General features: G+C 50.3%; 1 protein-coding gene across 1 annotated transcript in view; it reads left to right on the forward strand.

Moving 5' to 3' along the window:
• Tfcp2l1 (transcription factor CP2 like 1) overlaps positions 1-18,715 on the forward strand; it is a 59,198-nt gene that overhangs the window by 31,647 nt on the left and 8,836 nt on the right. Inside the window, exons 6-13 of the mRNA XM_020175363.2 lie at positions 940-1,092; positions 5,123-5,233; positions 7,502-7,593; positions 10,320-10,371; positions 10,450-10,543; positions 12,313-12,403; positions 13,430-13,533; positions 15,292-15,434. Of these exons, the coding sequence (XP_020030952.1) occupies positions 940-1,092; positions 5,123-5,233; positions 7,502-7,593; positions 10,320-10,371; positions 10,450-10,543; positions 12,313-12,403; positions 13,430-13,533; positions 15,292-15,434 (840 nt within the window). The remainder of the gene's footprint in view (positions 1-939; positions 1,093-5,122; positions 5,234-7,501; positions 7,594-10,319; positions 10,372-10,449; positions 10,544-12,312; positions 12,404-13,429; positions 13,534-15,291; positions 15,435-18,715) is intronic.

Consider the following 18,715-nt stretch of genomic DNA (forward strand, 5'->3'; position numbering starts at 1 on the left):
TATACTTGGAAAGTAAGCATTTTTTCCCGTTATAGATGCTGTTATTGAACGAGTTGCTCATTTTCTACTCCTGCTGTGGTGCCTCATTGTCTGGTACTCCCTGAGGTTGAGGTGGCTAAGGGCCTGGCTGTGGCCTTGTGGTGTAGTTCTGGGTTTGATCCTGGCTCCCTCATCGACACCACTGTGTATAGAGAGCAAGTTTTCCTCCCCATTCTCTGCCTCTTAGTGTCCCACTTATTTCATAAATCAAATACTAAATATATTGATGTAATACCTTTCCCATGAAAATCACTCAAGAAAAGTTAGTAGTTATTTTGTGATATATTTAGTGATATATTTCTTTTAAAAAATTATAATATTCTTACTGTATAAAACTTACTACAGTGTTATCATCATTACAGTAATGTATTTTTAACATTATTTTAGAATATAGCAGTAATGTGTATTATATATAGCAGGTCCCTGGCTCTAGTACCAGGGACCTGTGGCAGAGATCAGGAGGATTGTGGTTAGAAGCCAGCCTGGGCAAATAGTTTGTGAGACCTTATCTCAAAAATACCCAACACAAAAAAGGGTTGGTAGAATGGCTTAAGTGGTAGAATGCTTGAGGTCCTGAGTTCAAACCCCAGTACCACCAAAAAAAAAAGGTGTAATAGGCACCAGAATATTAGGGGCTGTGCTTGAATCCCTGTACTCAACTCTGTAGGATTTGCCAAAGGAGAAGTCCCTAGGTGAGGGTAGGCGCCAGTAGCCTGGAGCAATGACAAGGACGTACCTGGTCAGGCAAAGTAAAGGGACAGAGGTGGAAGGATGTGGACAGGGAGGCCCTTGGCCTGATGGAGAGGGAACAGCAGGGAAGTGGAGGCTGGGATACATACCTCCATGTGGAGAAGAGGTAAGACGCCCCCACCTGACTACCTGCTCATCATCTCCTCCCAGGTGCACTGTATCAGCACAGAGTTCACCCCAAGGAAGCACGGGGGTGAGAAGGGGGTGCCTTTTCGGGTGCAGATCGACACATTTAAGCAGAATGAGAATGGCGAGTACACAGAACACTTGCACTCAGCCAGCTGCCAGATCAAGGTGTTCAAGGTAAGACGCCATGGCCTGGCCCTTGCTCACATCTGCCTGCAGTGACATCACAAGGTTGACCCTTGCAATTGCTGTCAGAGGCCCAGCCAGGAACACAGCATCTGTTTAGCCCAGGGCTCCTGTGCCTGGACTGCAGGTCTGCCCTGCCCTGCTGAGGTATCTCCAAGCCTGTGGCATCTACTCTGTTTTCCTCAGAAGCTCTGGGTTCTCTGCATCTCCACTTTTGTAAGAATGATGGGATTTGCACATTTTTTGAGTGCTCCCTCCCCCCAGCACTTTATAGGTACCTGTAAGTTCTCACATCTACATTCCCTTTAAACATGAACCATGGGCCTCTCTTTTGAAAACTTGATCTGATGCTTTTTTTTTTCCTCCTCTCTGCAGTGTCTTTTTTACTTTTTTGCTGGACTGGGGATTGAATTTGCTTTGTACTTGCCAGTGCTTTCCCACTTAAGCCACACCTCTAGCCCTTTTTGCTTTATTTATTTCTCTGATAGGGTCTCATGCTTTTTGCCTGGCCTAACCTGGAACATGATTCACGTCTGGCTTATAGATTGAGCTGAGGTCTGTTTTTTGCCTGGGCTGGCTTCAAACCGCAGTCTTCTTCATCTGTGTCTCCCAAGTGGCCGCAGTGCTTTCTTCTAGAGAAAAAAGGCTGGGGAATGGAACTCAGTGGTAGAGCACCTGCCTAGCATGGGTAAAGCCTTATGCTCCATTCTCAGCACCAGGAAAAAAAAAGTGTTAATCTTAAAGACACATTCTCAGAGGCCCCTCCTGTGTCTTCCTTGCTTGCTTCATACCCTGCAGTCTCTTGTCTCTGTTTTTCATCTCTTTAGTCTGGACTGGTTATTTCCTGGAGATGGTAGGCAGCATTCCAGCTCCCTGTCCTGTGTGCCCTGAGGGAGATGGAGGGACATAGCAGGACTGTGTCATTCTCATACCACAAAGATGTCCCGTGCCAAGCAGGCCTGCAGCCTCGTCCCCTGCAGGTCTAACCTACCTTGTCCAACTGGGTAGCTCTAGCTGGTGCCTGCCCACAGGTAGTGGAGGCACATCCTGGCGGGAGTCACCTTGACTGACAACCTTAGTGTCTGTTTTTCATGGATGAGTCAATTGTGCCTGCTGAAAACATCCACCTGCCAGGGCTGGAGGGAAATAAGAGGGAGTCACCTCAGACAGGGACAATTGAGAGGCCGCTGAGCCATGTTGGTTGTCCTGGGCAGAGATGACTGGGGAAACAAGCACCCGCAAGTGGAACCATAACCTGATGACTGTCTTGCAACTAACCTGGTGGCTCCAGAAGACAGGGCTGTGCCCTTTTCCTCTGTGTGGTACTTTGAACCCTGGCAGGAGTTTGGGAGAAGCAAGGGAAGTGGGGATGTTGTCTGTCTGAATTAAGAGCGTCTGGCTCTCAAGGACTGTGGGAAGGAGTCTGCAGTCCTGGCTCTGGACTCTGGACTGGGATACCCTGGTCCCTCAGTGATGCTGGCCCCCAGCTGGGAGGGAGAAGAGGTAGAAACCTAAGGAAGGGGTCCGGGAAACTGGGCTCATCTGCTGTGTTTGCTTCTATTGCTACCATCTCACAGACTCAGTGACTTAAAACTACACACACTAATCAATGAGCCCCGGAGTTTGACAACAGCCTGGACAACATAGTGAGAGACTATCTTAAAACACAAAACTAAAAGCTTTAAAACTACACGTGTTGATTATCTGACAACGCTGATGGTCAGTCTGGCATGAGTCTCGCCGGCTAGAGGTACAAGGTGCACCTGCATTTCTTCCTGGAGGCTCTAGGGGAGAATCAATTTCTATTCCTTGTCTAGCTTCTCCAGTATGCCCCCTTCCTCAGCCTGGAGCCCCTCCTTCCATGTTCAAAGCCAGCAAGAGCAAGCACAGGGCATCACCCTGACCTCTGCTCTCTTCCTTCTTCATTTTTAAGGGCCCCATAATTAAATGGGGCCTCAATGTATCAGGATCATCTTTCTGTTTGAATGTCAGTTGATCATTCATCTTAATTCCACCTGCAATCAGAATTCTCTCTTTGTCAGGTTCTGGGGATTAGAGTGTGGCATCTTCTGGGACCAATGTCCAGGAGACCAGGTCTACCCATAAAGTGGACCCTACCACTTCTGGCCCCTGTGCCCACTCTGGGCTCTGTGGCTGCATGGCAGGCGTCCTAGCCTGGCTTGTGGTTCATTGTTGCGCTGGTCACCCCTCTGCCCTACCATGTAGAAACGCCCGCCAGCCACATCCCTTCAGCCTCAAGTAGCAACTCACTTCTTGCCCAGACGTTATTTTTATCACCCACCACCCTCCCATGTGCCCTGGGAAGGAGACACTGCTGGGTGGTAAGAGAGAGAGGAACAGAGGAGGGTCCCTGCCCCCATGCGTGCTTCAGCCCATACCCCCTCTAACTCTCCTTTTTTCACCTTGAGCAAGAGGCTAAGTTATAAGGGCCCTGCTCCTTCCCCCCCGCCAGGTTCCTTAGTCACCCACCAGGCCCTGCTTGAGAAACTGGGCTGGAAGCTATCTTATGTGAGCATGCCAAGGAAGGCCTTGGCATCTCCTACACTGGGGAGCAGCCCTGTTACCCAGGACTGGCGTCTGAGGGTACCATAGGAAGTATGTTCACCACCCACCCGCCCCCATCCATAGATGCAGATGGCCTAGCGTGTACACACCAGGTTGAGACAACGCAACGTGAACACTTTCCTTCCTATCCTGGTTACTGTCCCAGTAACTGAGAGCCCTGCCTCCTTGAAGCCATGCTCTGCAGCTATGTGTTGGGTGCCAGAGTCTGTGAAAGAAAAGGCTGGCTCTTCTCTGACCAGCCAGCCCCCTAAAGGTCCATGCTACACTCCACATGCAGGTTGGGCCATGGTCTCACTGTAACGCCCCTTGCCTGGGGCTTCTGGGAAGGAAGGAGGGGGCCTCCTCTGAGGGTGGTTGCTTGGAGGTGGAGTGAGGAGATTAGATGTGGCTGCATCACACCTGGGCCACTGGCAGCTCCCCTAGATCCCTGCTTGGCTCTCTCACACTGAATGCTGGATCTGTTCCCATGGGGGCCCCTGCAGCCCTGCCTCCATGCAGAGTGACTATCACCCTGACGTTTGCCTCTCTGAAAACCTCTGGGCTGGGAAACAAACCTGAGGAAGGCACATGCTGGAGTGAAACTCCTCAGTGGTGCCACTGAGCCTGAACTAAACATTTGTGTTGACCGTGTCTGCTCAGTAGAACTAACTGCTCAACTCTACTGTGTCTTGGAGTCCCTGTCTCTACTTGCTAGTTAGGCTGTGGGCTTGTGAGAGACGATGATACAGGGAGGCCAAGAAGGGCTGGAATGGGGTTGCATGCACACCTGGACCCCTCAGCCTCCAATCTGTAAAGAAGGAGTAATGGTGGCTGGGAGGCCTGGACACCCTTTGTAAGTGACTCAGGTTTGCCGGGCATCCAGGACTGGCAGCCTCTTCCACTGTAACTTAGCCATATCAGGATGGGAACATCACCCTGCTGCCCTGTGTGTGGAGTGTAAGCTGGGAGCTCAGCAGGTGGGTATGGTGGCACACCCCTGGGCAACACGCTGAGTTACAGGCCAGCCTGAGCTACATAGCTAGACCCTGCCCCCAACAACCAAACCAAAACAACAACAGAAAGAGGTCTGTAGCATGTGGCTGGTATTTTTCAGCCCAGGAGGATGGAACAGATCCTGACCTACAGAGGCTACTTCACTTCTCTTTGCTCTTCATGGGCAGCAGGAGTGCACTGTGATTTGTCCTGGGTCTCCACAGCTCCTTTCCATAAGTCAGTAGCCATCAGAAGCAATTTTTCCCAGGCACTTTCCAATGAGCCACAAGTGCCAGACTCTGGTGAGAAAGCATGTCAGGCACAGGTTCTTGTGTTGGCACACAGGAGGTGAGAGAACTGCACTTGAGGGACCCGAAGCGGGCACTGGTAGGTCTGGGATCTTCCTTCAGCAGCCACCCTGTCCCTTTCTGAACTAAGTGGACCCTGTGCTTTGCACTTGCAGCCAAAGGGAGCCGACCGGAAGCAGAAAACCGATAGGGAAAAGATGGAGAAAAGAACCGCACAAGAGAAAGAAAGATACCAGCCAGCCTATGAAACCACTATTCTCACGGAGGTGAGCCCAAGGCTGGGGCCGGGCGTCCCAGGGCCGAGAGGGGGCCCTCAGTGCACAGGGTCATCCATCTGGGTGGACAAGAGCATCACAGATTGTGTCCATTCAGTCATGGCCTGTTCCACGTGTTTGGGGCTTGTGTTCATCCAGTAGGACCTGGAGGCGGTTCAGAAGTCACTCAGCTCTCTGATGCCTTTGAATATGTTTGCACTTTTCGCAATTCGGGTACTTTGGTATTCTGAATAGGTAATTATTCATTCACATGGTTCAAAATTAAAGTGCGTTCAACCAAAAATATCCCCCTCCCATCAACTCCTCCCACCCCCCAGCCTCTCAGCTTCTCATCTCAGGTGTCTCTGGTTCCCTGGTACCGATGGAGGCCAGCACACACACACACACACACCTTGGCCTCACACCTGCGTTTGTGTACCAACACTGTGCATAGGCCTACTGTTCTGCACTGACTATTTCGTGTCTGATCTCTGTCCTTTCATAAAGAGCTTTCTAGTGTTTGTATGGTGGTCTGTTGTGGACATGAGGCTGATTCTTGACTCTGCCATTTCTGAAAGTGGCGCCACACATGGCAAGAATGTGTGCAGGACTCCATTCTCAGAGTGGGGTCCCTGGATGGCAGTGTGTGAGCATGCACTGGCTTTTTAAATTTAGGTGCTAGAGATCAATCCCAGGGCCTCATGACTGTTTCGTGGGTATTGATAGACATCTCCTCTGAAGGCTGACCCTGTAGGCAGCCTATTGCAGTGTCCTTAGATCCAGGGATTCTTCTGAGGTGCTCACTGTCACAGGTTCCTCCTCCCCTGTCACAGGTCACAGCTGGTGCCTCCATTTTTACTGGGTTCTGTTTTCTTTAAACAATGATTCTCCACTGTGTTCTGCAATTGAGCTGCCTAAGGGGTGGTGTGTTTGTGCTTTGGGCTTACTCAGAAGTCAGGTACAAGACCATGCTGGCTGTGGGGGGGTGAGCTGGGTTTAGGGTGTGGCTTGGGCACAGAATGTCCAAGAGGAGGGCGGCCAGGCCACATGCACTGGAAGTCTTGCAATAAGACAGCATAAAAATGAATGCGTTTTACACACGTTGGTAACTGTGGCCAGGAGGCATGGTACAGGCAGAGCCCTTCCCTGTCCCCAGCCAAGAGAGTAGCTGCAGGACCCAAGGACTGCTTTTAATGGGTCAGAACTCCCTGCCTATGCTTGGTGAGACTGCTAGGAGTGTTCCTTACCTAGTGACGTGTTTCTCTTCCTGGATGAGCCTCCACTTCTCTGCTGTTCCCCTGGCTTCCCCGACAAGAGGAGGTGCTGGTGAGGTTCATACTACAGCCGTCCAGCCCTGATCCCAGTACCGTGTGGCTAGGGGTAAAGCCTCAGTCGTGACCTTGGGAGGTGCCGTCTCCCTTCTATCAGCTCATCAGCGTTCCTGGGGCCGGAGGATTTAGCATCAACAAATTCCAGCCCACGCTCACAGCGGTTAAATATTTGCCAACCCTGGCGTTTGGTAGGTGATAGCAAAGCTTTAGGAATGCTTCAGATTGGCCTTCTCCAGCATGGAAGGAAGAAACTACACTTGGCCCACTCACTTCCCCCAGCAGGAGAGGCCTGAAGGTTGCAGCTCTTTGGGTGACTTCTGTGTGGTTCGTTCTTGACTTGTGCACCGGAAATTCCTCAAGGACCACACTCTCATCACATGTGTTCTGTGTCCCTCAGATGCTGAAGTGGATATGACACATAGTTGTGCTGTGAGAAATTGCTCCTGGTCAACTGTGCAAGTGCTTCTCCTACCCATCATTCCTTTGTCACCAGGCAGTTTTTTGGGTTTTTTTTTTTTTTCCCTCAAATAGCATGGGCTTTAGTACTGAATTTACCATGTGCTTTTTCTTTCTTTGAATTTGCTTACGTTCCCTGTAAAGGCATATTTGTCTGTACCAGAGAGAACTGTTTCTTATGGGCTCAGAAATCACATGACTGTGAAGCAACCACTAGGAAAGATGCCTTTCACGGTTTGCCTGCTTCCAGGGATGACTTCCTTAGGTCATACTGGGTTTTCCCCCGTGTGACTCTTATTAACCCTTCTGCCTGTGGCTCATCTGGGCACTCAGTAAGTGTGGACTGTGTTGAGAGGACAGGGTCTCATGCGTCGTTGTTGATGGATGCTTGTTTGGAAATGCCTGAGGAGTGTAGGCTGGTGCCTCTGTAGACTCTAGCTCATCCTGAGGACTGCTCTCTTTGAGTTACACTGCCCTGTCTGTCCTCCCACAGTGCTCTCCATGGCCTGACGTGGCCTACCAGGCGAACAGTGCCCCGTCCCCAAGCTACAATGGCTCTCCCAACAGCTTCGGCCTTGGCGAAGGGTATGTCTGACCACCCTCCCTTTGGGGGTCCCAGAACACAGAGGGGTGGAGGTCCCTTTCTTGGTCTTCCTCACTTTCATACAGAGCCTGGCACTATCTGGTTTAAGCATAGCTAACTGGTGTGGCAGGCACAGCCATATTTAGCTTTCTCTCTCTGGTACTAGAGATCAAACCCAGAACCCTGCATGTGCTGGGCAAGTGCTCTACCACTGAGCTACATCCCAGCTCTTGGTTTTTTGAGACAGGGTTTCACTGAATAGCCCAGGCTGGCCTTGAACTCACCATCCTCCTGCCTCAGCCTCGTGAGCCCTGTGGTTAAAGACCACCATGCCCAGACCACATTTGCTTTCTGTGCAGCTCTTTGGGTTCATTCCTACACAATTCTGCAAAAGGTGTCTTGTGGGACAGCTGCCTAGAGCTTACCTTGTAACATCAGGGCTGGCCTGAAGTGGGTCAGGATAGCCTGGTGGGCTGGCCTTGGATGCCCTGGGGAGCTCTCACATGTGCTAGATGGCCAGATGGCTGGGAGACCCTTCTGGTTCTTTGTCCAACTCTTGGGCTCTCTTACTGAGTGGGGGCTGTCCAGGTCAGATCCTCCCTACCCTGGATTTCAGACTTTGTAGCCCCAGTACTGGCCTCAAGGGCCACCTACCTGGCTCTGCAGAGAAACAGGGCTCTGCACAGCCCTGGAGACTCCGGGCAAGACATTGCAAGACTTACAGGCAGGTTCTATAGCCTGGAGCCTGTGGGATCACTGTGCATAGGCAGGTGTGCTCTGGGAGAGGTGTGGAGGCAGGGAGAGCTCAAAGCCAGGTGCCTTTAACAGGTGAGCGCAGAACCCAAACGGCTTCTGGCTGCCTGTAACTTGGAGGCCCTGCTTAGCGGACAGAACGCTCCAATGAAAAAGCAAGGTTGCCCACAAACTAGATTTTACCAAGGTGAAGCCTTCTCCTGGGAGACTGGGAGAGACTTAGAAAAGGGGGTTCATATTTAGATCAAGCAGACCTACTCCATTTGTTTTGCTTTTACGACAGGGTCTCAGCTGTGTAACTCAGACTCCTGAGTGCTAGGATTACCCAGTGCCTGGCTCAGACCTACTCTTAAATGTTCACTTTTTTGGGGGGGTGATTTCCTTAACCTCCCTGAGCTTTGACTTTTCCACTACAAAGGGGAGTCAGAATTCCATGGGATCAGGAAGAACATGTGATGCCAAGCACAGCATAGTCATTTGAAAGACAGCTCTGATTACTGCCCACCAGCATAAGGATCGTCCCGGGAAAGGTCTTTTTTCCCCTCGTTTTTTATTAGCATATATTAGGTGTATAAAGGGGTTATATTGTAATATTTCCATGTATATATACAATGTACCTCAATCAAATTCACCCCATCTATCCCTCTCCCTTCTCCCCTCTTCTTAAAACTATTTCACCAGGTCTCACTGTTCTATTTTCATACATGTATATAAAGTACTTTGACTATGTTTACCTCCCCATGCCCTCTCCTTTTGCCCTTCCTCCTTTAGCTGGAACCTACCTCCAAACAGAACCTGTTTTACATTCCTGTCACTCAGGGTTAAGAACTAGATTCCACATATGAAAGAGAATGCATGATGTTTGTCTTTCTCAGTCTGGCTTGTTTCACTTAACATGATCTCTGACTCTATCCACTTTGCTGCAAATGACATAATTTTCTCTTTATGACTCAACAATGCCCCATTGTGTGTGTGTATTATATTTTTTTTTATCCATTCATTGGTGGATGGGCACCTAGGCTGATTCCACATTCTGGCTATTGTGAATGGTGTTGTTATAAACATGAGTGTGCAGGTGTCTTTCTTAAACATTAATTTACATTCCCTCGGATGGGTGCTCAGGGGTATCGCAGGATCGTATAGCAGTTCTAGCTTTATTTTTTAAGGAGCTTCCATACTGACTTTCGTAGTGTTTGGACTAGTTTATATTCCCACCAACAGTACATAAGTGTCCTTTCTCCCCACATCATTGCCAGCATTTGTCGTTGGTTTTCTTGACGATGGCCATTCTGACAGGTGAGATCTCAATAAAGGAATCTCAATGATGTAAATGCTATAGAACGTTTAAGTGTACAGCTTAGTAGCATTAAGTACATTCCCATTATGGTACAACCATCATCACCCTCCACCTAGGAAGGCTATTTTGGAGCCTTAAGTGCCTCCTGAGTTGGCACTTAAGGAAGGTCATGTGTCTCTCTATTGGGAAATCCCTGGTGCTATTTTTCCCATGATGGATGCATACCTGTGGCTGGACAGCAAGGATTCACTGGCACTGTTGGTTTGGCTGCAGCTTTTCAGGCTCTGAGTTATGGTGAGAAGCAGGACCTGGGGCACATAGTCAGCCACCTCTTCCTTTGGACTGGGGCTTAGATAGGAACTCTAGTGGGAGAGGATCTGATCACCACTATAACAGGGGTCAACCACCAGGGTGCCCAGGTTGTTGCTGCTGAGTACTGAGGTTGAGGGGTCATTGGCTGGGACTTGTAGAACCTCTGTCCCCAGCCATGCATTCACTAGATATTTTGAGGGACTATACATTAGCTCTTGTTCACCTTTGCCTGACTCAGACAGTTCTTGAGGATTGATTTAAAACAAAGCTCACATCTGACTGGACATAGCACCCGACTTAGGTGACAGGACCTTTGCCATGTCCTCAAAACTCTCTTTCCTCATCGCCGTCCCTTTTCTATTTCAGCAACAGCTCACCAACCCATCATCCGGTGGAGGCTCTGCCTATGGGTAGTGACGTAAGTGTGCGCCAGGCTCTCGGGTTGGCGGTCCCCCTGGGCTCTGAGTGGCCTCTCAAGGGCTCCTTTCTCCTGCAGCACCTGCTCCCATCAGCCTCCATTCAGGATGCACAGCAGTGGCTGCACCGTAACAGGTTCTCACAGTTCTGCCGGCTCTTCGCCAGCTTCTCAGGTGAGTGTCTCAGAATTGAATCTCACGGGAAGCACTTTGCAAGGCTGTCCAGGATTTGCCCTTGGCCTGCTGGGGCTGTGTTGGGGATGAGGACACCCGCAGTGCTGACCCTGGCTACAGACATGAAATAACGCAGATGCGATGTGCTGCCCCTAGATGTTCCCAGTTAAGAGTGACATTGGGTGGCTATTTGGGTGACTTTGTTCAGATTCCCTCACCTGCAGGAATAGGTGGGCTCTGGCTGCCCAGGAAGGGGCCTCTTAGCCAATCAGGGCAGTGTGTGTCCTCAGCACCTCTTCACTACATGTTCCTTGCCATACAAGCTTGTCTTCCTGTCTCCAGAGCCATGGCCTGGTGTTTGGAGGTGAAGCCATAGGTAAGGCAGGAAAGCTGGTACTGAGGGTTCCCAAGTCCTGAGCCAGATGCTGTCAGGTGTGCAAAAGTAAAATGAGCAGTGAGTCTTGCCACAAGGGAGGTCAGTCCAAGTGACTTGGAGTAAAGGTGGTCCAGACTCAAGGAGGGGTTTCCAAAGCCATCTGTGGCAGTGAAGAAAAAAGCATCAGCTCATCTTCCAACTCAGTGTCTCTAGGAGCTTTCTTGGTGTTGGGGGCAGCGGTATGGGGAGGCTTGCAGCTCTGAGTCAGTGCAGACGCATGAGTCACCAAGTCATGCAGGTGGGGGTGGTCAGGAAGGACCCTGACCTGGGCTGGACCTCCTTGAGCAAAGGCTAGATGGAAGGGGAGAGAGGGAACAAGTGGGCATTGGGGAAGTGTTCCCAGCAGAGAGAAAGTGCAGAGGCTGCAAAGTGGATGCCTGTCCGGTGTGGTCACAGAGCAGAGGCCTGTGGTTATTGGAGCAGAGGCTATGAGGTCAAAGAGCCAGCCAGGGGCCCTCGGAGCACAGTGGAAGGACTTTGGGTTTTACTTCCAATAGCAAGAGAGCCATTGTGCCTGCAGAATTGTGCCTGAGACAGTATCTGACTTTGGCAGGAGAAAAGGGAGGGGAATTGGGGCCTCAGGTGTACTTGTCCCCTGGAGAATCTTCCTGGGCACTGGGACGTAGGGTGATACCTTGGTCTTTGAGGAAGATCCAGCCTTTGTGCTGTGCTGCCTTTCTTAAATTCTTTTTCTCCTATTCCTTTAAATATGGAGGTGGTCTAACAATGTTAGACTCAAATGAGCCCTGACTTGGGACTTGGAGGGAGGAAAGCCAGCCCTAGAAAAGTACAGCTCCCCACCCCCACTCCAGGTCCATTTCCATAAATGTTAAAGAACAAGCAAATCACCTTTTGGAGTCAGGACAGTGGCTCTCTAGGAGTGAAGGGAGTGGCTGCCACATGGGGTACTGGGAGGCTGGTAACCTCTGTTCCTTGGTCTGTGCTGGGTTCCCAGGTGTGTTTGGATGGTCAGCCTCCAGTGAGCTGTGTACTTCTGCACAGTGACACACACACACACTGCCAACATGCTGATAAAATCTGTGTACCTAGATTAATGCCAGTGAAAAGTACAGAGGGAGGAGGGTACAGGCAGTCGGTGGGGAGGACCTACTGCCTCCATTCTGTGTACTTTTGTGAGTGCCAGCGTTTGGTTTCTGACATCTCGTGGGCTGTGACCTCCTGGGCTTGTTTAGCTCTTTGCTGGTTCTCTCCATGGAGTGTCCGGTGCACACCGGGGCAGAGACCTGCCCTCCCTCGTCTTCCACCGCACAGTGCTCAGGGATGGAGCTCTCTCTGTGTGTCACATGTAACCGGGGCTCTTCTTCCTGCCTAGGCGCGGACTTGCTGAAGATGTCCAGAGATGATTTGGTCCAGGTCTGCGGCCCCGCAGATGGGATCCGACTCTTCAACGCCATCAAAGGCAGGTGCGTGTCGGTTTCTCAGGGAAGCTGGCTGGAGGCTGTGACACAGCTGTGTGTGGCAGGAATCTGGTCTCATCATCTTGGACTGTGGGTGTGTGTGGGTGGGCTGCCTGGTGGGGACTGGGTGATGGAGTCCTTCCTGCAGTGTGGAGACAAATACAGGAGGAGGTGCTGGGGGAATAAGGTATTGTGTTGGAGTTCACTCACCAGCCAGCTGCAGTGGTCTCTCTTTTGCGTTTGACCAGAACCTCTGGATCCAGCCCCTTAGCCACTTGCCCAGGCTCTGGGACACTTGCAAAGTCCTGGATCAGTGCTGTCTCCTCCTTGAGGGGAGCTGTGGCCTGGGGTAGGACATGTGGCTCTGTGAAGTTTTCAGGACAGTGCTATCCCATGGAACTTGCTGTCATAGTGGAAATATTCTGTGCTGACCAGTCCAGGAGCCACCAACCGGCGGGGAGTGGGGAGAGCTGGAGCACTTGAGCTAATGTGACAGTTAAACTGAATTTTAAAAATTTTATTTAACTTGAGTGAACTTTTATTTCTTTTCTGGCACTATAGATGCCTCTGGCATGCCAAGCATGTGCTCTGGCAATGAGCTGCCACCCAGCCTTGAAGTTAGAATTCAGTAGCCACACAGATAGCAGTTTTGGTGTGACAACACATCTGGGTTTGAATTCCAGATCTGCCTCTTAGGAGCTGTGTGACAATGAAAACCCTTTTATCTTCCCGAACCTCAGTTTTCTCAGCTGTGACACAGGATGGTCCTCGCTCCCTCAAAGACTCTCACAGGACCTGGAAGGGCTGTCCATCACTGTTCCTTGCTTGTGTCATGCCAGTACAGTCCACCTGGACTAGATTTTGTCCCCTCCCACCCATCCATGAAAGGCAGTCTGCATAGCCACCACCATCCTCTTCCTCCCTGAGTCCTTCCCACTGTAGCTTTTGCTCTCTCTTCTGGAACATTGTGGAACATTCTAGAACAGCGAAACTTGGTGCATCTCACCTGCTAGTTATTTCCTCTCGTGCCAGGAATGTGAGGCCGAAGATGACCATCTATGTCTGTCAGGAGCTGGAGCAGAACCGAGTGCCCCTGCAGCAGAAGCGGGATGGCAGTGGGGACAGCAGCTTGTGTGGTGAGTACTTGTGGGAGCAGAGTCAGTGCCCTTGCCCAAGCTTTGGGTGCCTTCCTTCCCCAGCGTGCTTCTTGGGAATGTCCAGACACATCCCCTCTTTTCAGCTGTTCTGCTGTGGAGGACAGGCAAGGTCTCTCAACACACACAAAAGTAACCAGGGGTTCATCTAACCTGCAGCCTTGTCACTCCGGGCCATGCCCTGGCTTGAGGAGGCATTGTTGCCCATACGATAGCCTCTTATCTCCCCAGACTGGCACACACCGGGCTTCTGAGAGAGGATGCTCTGAGGAGTCCCAGGCCTCTGTTCACTGTCCTTGTTCTGAGCACACTAAGCTGGGTAGCAAAGGCCAGTGACTAAAGGATGGTTACAACACACCAACTCAGCCTAGAATCCTTCTAGTACTTTCTTGCCAGTGGCCTGGTTTGTTTGGGGAATAAAAGCAGAAAAAATAGAAGTGGCTCTGAAAAATTAAAAAAAGAATTGTTAGAATTCTGTTCCAAAATGACACCTTAGAAGGGCTGGTGGGGTGGCTCAAGTGGTGGAGCTCTTGCCTGGCAAGTGTGAGGTCCCGAGTTCAAACCCCAGTACTGCCCCCCAAAATAAAAAAAAGAAGAAGAAGAAGAAGAGGGAAAGAGAAAGCAATCAAAATGACACCTTAGAAACCAGGCCTGAGTTCATGCCTGGTGTGGAACTAGAAGGAAATGATGTGAGCACTGCTCTCGCTGCACGGGATCTAACAGTGGTGAGCTGCTGGAAATCCTGGGAGAGTGGATCTGCTATGTGGCAGGAACCCAGAGCCCCTGCCTCCCCTTTGACTGCAGCTACCCAAGTGCAATTTTAAAATATTGGGTTTCTGATCTGGTTTCTGAGCCAAGGAAGAAGTTTAGGAACCTTAAATTTAATCCCTCTTGGTTTACTTTTGAGAAACTTGAGGCCCCATAAAATTGAGTAATCCCACCAGGCATGGCATATGCCTATAATCTCAGTTACTTTGGAGGCAGAGGCAGAAGGGTTGAGGTCCAAGGGCAGAAAGCACCAGACTCTATCCAAAAGAAATAACTCAAGCCAAAAGGGCTGGGGGTGTGTGTAGCTCATGTGGTAGGGTGCCTGCCTAGCAAGCACAGGGCCTCCAGTACAAACCCCAGCACCAGAAAAAAAAAAAAAAAAGATGTTTTTTTTTTCTTGAGTAATCCTCCCTGGAATTTGCTCCAACCCAGTGAGTTTAGGTTTTTTTCAAAGAAGTATTTTCATCTCACCATTATCTTGCCACTTGCTGACGCATGAGTCCCTCCTAGGCCTCCCCTTTTCCCTTTGGGGTTGCAGTGCTCTAGCTGACTGGCTTATGTCAGCTTGGCCTGCCCTGTTGTCAAGTAACAATTGACGTAAATATCCCTCTGCTGCCTCAAGCCGTCCAGTAACCCCTTTAAACAATGAGAAAGGTGACATAGACCTTCCTCCTTCTTCCCAAGCAAGGCCACCAGTCAGAATGCTCCTCTAGCCTCTGCCCCTAACTGGGAGTCCTCAGGCCTAAAGCTGGGCCAGGAGTCTGCATTTCACATAAGTGCCCAAGAGAGCTGGAAACAGGAACAAGGAGCCATGGGCACATCTGTTCACCTGTCTATGCATGTAGTTTCCGGGAAGGTTCCCATTGCTTTGGGGATAAGCATCTTACAAACAAGTTACTGGGTTCTCAGGCTGGGGAGGGGACATAGGCAGGCTCATGCTAATTTAATGACCACTTAATGACCCTCCTCCAGTATACCAAGCCATCTTCTTGGAAGAGCTGACCACCTTGGAGCTAATTGAGAAGATTGCCAACCTGTACAGCATCCCTCCCCAGCACATCCACCGGGTCTACTGGCAGGGCCCTACAGGCATCCACGTGGTGGTGAGCAATGAGGTGAGAGCCATGCCTGACCCAGCCCAGGCTTCAGTCAGCTTCAGTCTTCTGGGCGGAGCCCCACCACCCACACACCAAAAGCATCCTTTGTGGGGCTTGGGTTCCCAATATCCCCTTCAAGGTTACACCCTCAGTGACCTAACTTCCTCCCATTAGGCCCACCTCATAAAGGTTCCACCACAGACTGGTGACCAAACCTTTAACACGTGGGTCTTTAGGGGACATTGAAGATGCAAGCTGTAGAAAGAGCTCACTGTGTTGGGGCTGCTCTGCCTGCAGTACTGGGAGGCGGAGTCCTGAGGCCGGGTGTGGGTCTGAATAGCTGCTAAGTAGCTGCTCCTTGCTCTGCCCCTGGCTGGCTGCCCTGCAGGATCAGGAAAACACATTGCACCCTTGCCTGCAGGGTGCTCACAGTCAGGGCTGTGGATGTCAGGAGAATGGTGCTCCCCAAAGTAGGTGGCAGTCCCCAGAGCAAGCCCCAGGAGAAGTAAGGTACTGGGCTTGGGCCAGGGGGATGAAAGCGAGCAGGGCCTCTGCTAATTGGTGAAGGTGCCACAGCCTCCCTGGGTCTGTCCAGGCAGCACAGGCCTGGGAGGGGTGGAAGGAATCCTTAGCAGAGGGCTCAGAAGCGAGCAGGACCCTGCTGGAACTGCTCCCATTGGTGGCTGAGGAGGGGAGGTTGAGCCGGCCGCTGACAGTTCAGGCATTCTGTGCACATGAAATAAGCAGATGCTTTTAAACTGCTCCATGTTGGACCTTTGTTCCAGCTAACGATAGCAACAAGTGACAGCATGCATAAAGTGCTGGCTTTAGTCGCTGTTACTGTAATGGAATCTGGGATAATTAGTTTATGAAGAGAAAAGGCTTATTTTGACTCACAGTGTCAGAGGCTTTAGCACTTGATTGGCTGGACTATTTTGCTTTTGGGCCTGTGGTGAGACAGTGCATCCCGGTGGGAGTATATGTCTGAGGAAGCTGCTCACCTCATGGTGAGCAGAGAGAGAGAGGGAGAGAGGGAGAGAGGAGGGGCTGGGGTGTCTCCCCTTCAAGAGCGTACCTCATTGACTTAACACTCTCCCCTAGGTCCCACTTTTTTTTTTTTTGTGGCACTAGTGTTTGAACTCTGGGCTTTATGCTTGCTAGGCAGACACTCTACCACTTGAGCCACTCTGCCAGTCCATTTTTTTGTTGGGTATTTTTGAGATAGGGTCTCATGAGCTATTTGCCTGTGGCTGGCTTCAAACCTCAGTCCTCCTGTTGTTCTCTGCTTCCTGAGAATAGCTAGGATTACAGGTGTGAGCCACTAGCACCTGGCTAGGTCCCTCCTCTTAAAGGTTCTACCTCTTCCCAATATCAGTATAGGCTGGTGACCAAGCCTTCAGTGGGCCTTTGGGGAATATTTGAGATCCAAACTATAGCAAGTGCTTACTATGTTCTGATTACTGTCTTAGGTAGTAAGACATAGACTGCCTCTCTATGAGGTGGATGCTATTACCCTATTTCACAGATAGAAAACTGAGGCACAGAGAAACTTAATTCCCCCAGGTGGCATAGTTGGTAAGGGGTAGAGTTAATGGTGGGAACTCAGGTGGTCCAGCTGCAGAGCCCTAGCTCTGAGCCAGCAGGATATCTAACCTCTCTTGAAACAAGAGCTACTTATTGGAAAAAGCAGTAGGATCTTGAGCCCCTGGCTCAGCCCCCAAACCGATTCCAGGAACTCTGAAATCCCCTGAGTAGAGGGCTATAGAATGTACTAGAATGGTGGCTAGAAAAAGTAGAGAACTTAAGGTTCCCAAGGAAGGTCACTGAGTGACCTTGGGGAAATGTGTGTAACCTCAGTTTCTGCATGAGCAGAGTGGGGGTGATGGGTTCTCATTTTAAGGATAAATGAGAAAATAGTGCCCTTCTTTTTAATTAAGAAGTCATTCATAACTAGTCTAAATGTCAAACGCTATGTGACAGCAGAAGGCAACAGCAAAAGGCTCTTCCTTTCCCCTGTTTCCTTAAGAGGGGTTGACACTAGCTTCAGTGTGTTTCTGCCAAATCTGTGTGTGTGTGTGTGTGTGTGTGTGTTGTGTTTGTAGGTATCTGCATGTGTCATCACCAGTTCAGATTTTTCCATATCATCACTCTGAAATCTAATGTCATCTTACCGATGGGGAAGCCAGGCCCACAGTTCCTGGCCGGGCGCTTGCTTGAGAGTAGCCGGAAGGTGGGGGGTGCCTAGCGGTGGGCAGTTGTGGTGGCGTAGAAGGCACGCCTCTGTACTTCACAGTGAATTTGTTTTGGGGAAGACAAGAGGCAGGACTGGGGAGCCCTTGCAGTTTCATGGGTCTCTGAGGAAGTTCCTTCCCCCGCTTGACCTGTGCCCTCAATAGCAGGCAGTTAAGCAAGTGAAGCAGAGCACAGAACTCCAGTGCCACCTTGGCTAAGCAGGTGGTTCTCATTCCCCAAAGTCTCTTTGCCTCTTAACCCCAAATCAATTGGAAACCTTTGCTTCTTAATTGCCCAGAGCGCTGGAGGCAGCCTGGCCAGGCATGGCGCTGGCCCTTGGGGTGCAAGGACATTTAATTAATCCGGGAGTTACTGATTAAGCCCACGCTGGCCTTGTTGAGGGTTTTGCCTGTCCAAGTGGCTGGGCTGCCAAGAGCCCCAAATGGAGCGGCCGGTAGTGTGGAGTAAATATACTTCAGACACCATTAAACCCCGAGGGATGGCTAGGGGTGGGCAGGTGGATGGATTCGCTAGATTTGAGGTAATAACCCAGAGCAGGTGATAAAATGTATTACTTTTTTTGGTATGTGTGGTACTGGGACTCGAACCCAGGGCTTCACATGTGTCAGGCAAGCACTCCAGTACTGAGCCACATCTCCAGTCCATGGGTTGAATTTTAAATTTTTAAAAAAATTTTTTTGGATAGTACTAGGGTTTGAACTCAGGGCTTCATGCTTGCCAGGCAGGCGCTCTACTACTTGCGCCACACCCCCAACCCTTTTCGCTTAGTTCTTTTTCTGTAGGGCCTGGCATTTTGCTGCATTGGACCATGATCCTCCCATCTACACATCCTCTGAGCTAGGATTATAGGCGCACACCACCACACCTGGCTATAATATTCAAATTTGAAAGAGGCTTTGCTATCCTGGTGGGTGTTGTGCATGTTTGTGTATATATATTTTTAATATTCTTTAAGTGTATATTGTGAAATACAGCATATATATGCAAAGAGTTTATAAAACGAACTTGTACAGTTTGATAAGCTCCCCTGGCCCTACACTCAGGCT

The sequence above is a fragment of the Castor canadensis genome, chromosome 4 (assembly GCF_047511655.1).
Source record: "Castor canadensis chromosome 4, mCasCan1.hap1v2, whole genome shotgun sequence".
NCBI lineage: Eukaryota > Metazoa > Chordata > Mammalia > Rodentia > Castoridae > Castor > Castor canadensis.